At 50.0% G+C, this 4,918-nt stretch overlaps 1 protein-coding gene across 1 annotated transcript in view; it reads right to left on the bottom strand.

The window, feature by feature from the left end:
- The window catches only part of LOC107294571 (zinc finger protein 678), a 37,557-nt gene extending 33,674 nt beyond the window's left edge, over positions 1–3,883 (bottom strand). Inside the window, exons 1-3 of the mRNA XM_015823809.2 lie at positions 3,872–3,883; positions 2,925–3,060; positions 1,392–1,465 (exon numbers count right to left, since the gene is read on the bottom strand). Of these exons, the coding sequence (XP_015679295.1) occupies positions 1,392–1,465; positions 2,925–2,976 (126 nt within the window). The 5' untranslated portion in view covers positions 2,977–3,060; positions 3,872–3,883. The remainder of the gene's footprint in view (positions 1–1,391; positions 1,466–2,924; positions 3,061–3,871) is intronic.
- Between the last annotated feature and the right edge of the window lie 1,035 nt (positions 3,884–4,918).

Genomic DNA, 4,918 nt, shown 5'->3' with positions numbered 1-4,918 from the left:
CTGGGTGGGCGTGGATGGAGTGGGTGTGGCCTACTGGGTGGGCATGGCCAGCTCTACATCGTTTGCGTCAAGGGTGCCTATGGGGGCCTGGGCAGGAGTGGGACAGATCTGAGGGTCTCTGGCAGAAGAGGGTGGGACCGGGACCACTTCCAGGTGATGATGCATTTCTTCATTCCTCACAAAGGGTGAAACCTCCCAGCATGCACCCAGAGGGCGGGGCCAACACAGCAGGGGCTGGTTCCTCGCTGTTTCTAGATGGCCTTGTGGAGCTAAGACTGAATGCGTTTCAGAATAGATGGCTCCCGGCCAGCCTGGGCCAGGGCCAAGGCAGAGGGGGCGTTCCCTCACTGTTTCCAGGATGGCTTCACAGGCCACATGAAACCACTTCGTGGGCTGCATCTGGCCCCCCGGGCCTTGTGTTTGACATGTCTGCCCTAAACCATTTCAGACAAATCATTGTCCAGTCTTTTCTTAAAAACTTCCAATGTTGGAGCATTCACAACTTCTGGACGCAGGTTGTTCCACTGAATAACTGTTCTCACTGTCAGGAAATTTCTCCTTAGTTCTAGGTTCCTTCTCTCCTTGGTTAGTTTCCATCAGCTGGTTCTCGTCCTGCCTTCAGGCGCTTTGGAGAATAGCTTGACTCCCTCTTCTTTGGGGCAGCCCCTGAGATATTGGAACTCTGCTATCATGTCCCCCCTCGTCTTTCTCTTCATTAAACTAGACATACCCAATTCCAGCAACCGTTCTTTATATGTTTTAGCCTCCAGTCCTGTTTGTTGTGAAGTGCTAGCAACATTCTGAATGCAGACTAATTTTGGTTTCTTGTCAGACTAACAACAATTCTGAGAGGGGAGTTAAGTTAAATATTACTGATCAGCCATTCTGAACCTCTATTTCATGTTTTTTTCAGAACCAATAATATCCTATGTGGATGCATCAAAAGTGGCTTTTATTTTGAAAGGGCAACTGGACTAATTTTTTCAGGAAAAACGAGAGATTTGGCTTCTCATCCTGGAAGATTCATCAGTTGTACTGGATGCTGTGGGAGATGGAGTTACTGACAGTTGAGATTAGTTGGGAGAGGGAAGAGGTCTGACAGGATGGGAGGAGGGGATGGAAAGATTGTGTTTTCTTTGCAGTCAACTGATCTTAACAATCTCCGAGAGACCATTGTGGTTACTAATTCAACTGATGGAGCTTCCAGGATAGGAAGCGAAACATCTCATTTTTCCTCAAAATCAGTCCAGTTTGCCCTTTTCAAAATAAAAACCTACCTTTGATAACAACTAGGACCTGGATAACTGAGAATCTTCATAGACGTCGTACGTAGAGTATATGACAAAAATCACCTTCAGCTGATCTATCATCGTTGACACTTTGGCTCCTACCTGAGTTGGATGTTCAATGGCTGCTTTTTCAACTCCATCAGAAAAAGTGGAAGAATCTACGAATGCCGACTCTCCTGTGAGATAAAAAGCGAGAAATATTTATTTATTTATTTGGAAAATAAGGCGGCTTACGGGGATATAAAAAACACCATTTAAAAGAAGTAAAAATAGTAAGAAAAATAATAAAATAATAAACCCCCCCCCCACCCCTGATGACAACACACATTCATACTAGCCATTTAGTATTCCTAGGCCCGCTGGCAGAACCACGTCTTCAGCGCCTTCCGAAAGAGTGTTAAAGTGGGGGGCTAGTTTAATCTCTGGGGCGATGATGTTCCAGAGAAAGGGAGCCATCACAGAGAAGGCCTTTCTTCTGGGTCCCACCAGATGTATCTCCTTAGGGCAGGGATCCCCAACCCCTGGTCCATGGACTGATACCGGGCCGCGGCATGCCAGCAACTGGGCCGCACAAACAAGCAAAGCCCCATCCGCAGGATGCAGGCAGCACACAAAACCACGCCCCCTCCGGTCCGCAGAAAAACCTCTCATTGTGTTAACCAGTCCTTGGTGCCAAAAGGTTGGGGACCTCTGCCTTAGGGGACGGGACCCGGAACGTTCCTTGCCTCCCCGCTCTAGTGGGTCGGGTAGATGTGACCAGCAAGAGACAGTCCCTCAAATAGGGACTCTAGAAAGAGTACAGAGAAGAGCAACAAAGATGATCAGGGGACTGGAGGCCAAAGCATATAAGGAAAGGCTGCTGGAATTGGGTATGTCTAGTTTAATGAAGAGAAGGACGAGGGGGGACATGATAGCAATCTTCCAGTATCTCAGGGGCTGCCCCAAAGAAGAGGGAGTCAAGCTATTTTCCAAGGCGCCTGAAGGCAGGACAAGAAGCAACGGATGGAAACTAATCAAGGAGAGAAGCAACCTGGAACTAAGGAGAAACTTCCTGACAGTTAGAACAATTAACCAGTGGAACAACCTGCCTCCAGAAGTGGTGAATGCTCCAACACTGGAAGTTTTTAAGAAGAGACTGGACAGCCATTTGTCTGAAATGGTATAGGGGGCTGGACTAGATGACCTCCAAGGCCCCTTCCAACTTTATTACTACTACTACTACTACTACTACTACTACTACTACTACTACTACTACTACTACTACTACTATTATTACCTGGTCCCAAGCTATGAAGGGCTTTAAAGGGGATAATCAGGACCTTGGATTGCACCCAGAAGCAAATGGGCAACCAATGTGGTTCCCGCAGGAGAGGTAATACATGTGCAACCAAGGTCTGCACAAAATCATGCGGGCTGCTGTGTTTTGCACTAACTGGAGCTTTCGGATGCTCTTCAGGGGAAGCCCTATAGAGGGCGTGCTGCAATAGTCAAGACGGGAGGTCACTAGGGCAAAATTTTAGAGATAAAATTCCCAGAAAAATAGTAATTATGTTATTGGTAAGGATTCTGCAAAACAGGGCCCAGAGAATGAGGGGAGGGGGGAAAAGTGCCTCTTTCTGAGGAACTTTCTCTTACTGGGAGAGATGGCCTGACTTTGATCTTCATGGAAGATCTCCCTGAAGAACATCTCCTGGGAAGGCTCTGGTGGATCCCTCCTTTTCTCCAGATCCTCAGGGATGGTCTTCAAGTCAGCCCTCTGGAACTGAAGGACCTGAGGAAGCAACAAAAAGTACAAATAATGGAACGTACAAAAAAGGAAGCAGATGCTCACCGGGAACAATTGGCATTAAACATCTCCTTTCTTTCCTATCTTCATAACACTACAAGTAGTCCTCAACTTACAACAGTTCATCTAGTGGCCGTTCGAAGTTTCAACAGCACTGAATAAAGTGACTTATGTCCATTTTTCACAGTTACAACCTTTACGGCATCCCCAGGTTCACGTGATCAAAATTCAGACGCTTGGCAACCGGCTCGTATTTATAACACTTGCTGTGTCCTTGGGGGGGGGGAGAAGGTCACGTGATCCCCATTTGTGACCGTCTGACAAGCAAGAGTCAATGGGGAGGCCATATTCTCTTCACAACTGGCTTAATCACTGCAGTGATTCGCTTAACAACTGTGGCAAGACAGGCTGCAAAACTCACTTAACAAATGCCTCACTTCACCAGAGAAATGTTGGGCTCCATTGTGGTTCGTAAGCCGTGGACAGTCAGTATTCAGTTATAGTTGATGCGCCCACCGTTTCCAATCAACGCGACAGTACACAATAAAACCAACAGGGCTAAACTAGAACGCAATAAAGAATCAACCGGCTTACTAACCTAACTCTTTCAGCAATTCACTTAACGTCGTGAAAGAGGTAAAACTCACTGAACACATGTCTCCCTGAACAACAGAAATGTTGGCCTCCATTATAGTCATAAACCAAGGACTACCTGTGTAAAGTAAGCCTGTAAGAATCCTAACCTATGGTTATTCTTTGACGTCCATTTTGAGCTTGCCAAGTGAAGGCCTCTCACCTGCAGCTCTGCCTTCTCCTTCTCCTCCTCCGCCTGGCTCAGAAGGAAGCCTTCAACCAGGGCCACCGCCTGGCAGCTGGTCTCTGCTCCACACTCCCGGACCCAGCTCTCCACCTCCGGGGGCATGAAGCCAAGGAACTGGTCCAGGACCACCAGGTCCTGCATTTGAACTTTGGTGTTCCTTTCGGGCTGCAGCCAATGGCGGCAAAGCTGGTGGAGATGGCTGCACATCTTCCGAGGGCCCTGGTCCCACGAGGATGAGGACAGGGCCTCCATCTTCCTCCTGGTGATTTCCCGCAGGGCATGCTGAACATCCTGCCCTTTCCTCCACGAGGCACCCTTCACAAAGGGGACACCCGTCTCGGCCTGCAGCCCGCAGGCCTCCTTCGGATGGGGAGAGCAGAAGTCGGGGACGCCAGTCTTTCCTGACTCATAAAGCTCCTGGTGAGGGTCTGTGGTGGCTTCCTTCCTCCACGGGACGTCCTTCCAACAGGGAGCATCGTCCCTCTCCGCCTGCGGCCCAGGTGCCTCCTTCGCCAGGGGAGGCCTGGAGTCAGTGGGCACTATCTTTCCTGGTGCGAGATGCTCCTGGTGGGCCCCCTCCATGGCCTTCTTCCTCCACGGGACGTCCTTCCAACAGGGAGCATCGTCCCTCTCCGCCTGCAGCCCGCAGGCCTCCTTCGGATGGGGAGAGCAGAAGTCGGGGATGCCAGTCTTTCCCGACTCATGAAGCTCCTGGTGGGGACCTCTGGTGGCCTCCTTCCTCCACGGGACGTCCTTCCAAGAGGGGGCATCCATCTCAACTGGCATCCCACATGCAAGGAGAGACTTTAAGTCAGTGGGCACGATGGTCTTTCGGGGCATAAGATGCTCCTGATGGGGGTCTTTGGGAGAGCTCTCCCAGGGGGCCTCTTGGGGGGACCTGTGACCCAGCCCTGCCTCCTCCAAGGAGGTTTTTGGCCCGGTCCCATTGGGGTCCCCTTCTTGTTCTTCATCATTATCCTTCTCATCCTCTTCCTCCTTCGCCACCACCACCTCCAGGCGACC

The sequence above is a fragment of the Protobothrops mucrosquamatus genome, unplaced genomic scaffold (genome assembly GCF_001527695.2).
Source record: "Protobothrops mucrosquamatus isolate PMUCROS unplaced genomic scaffold, P.Mucros_1.0 scaffold1996, whole genome shotgun sequence".
Classification (NCBI taxonomy): domain Eukaryota; kingdom Metazoa; phylum Chordata; class Lepidosauria; order Squamata; family Viperidae; genus Protobothrops; species Protobothrops mucrosquamatus.
This window is presented reverse-complemented; position numbering and strand designations above follow the sequence as displayed.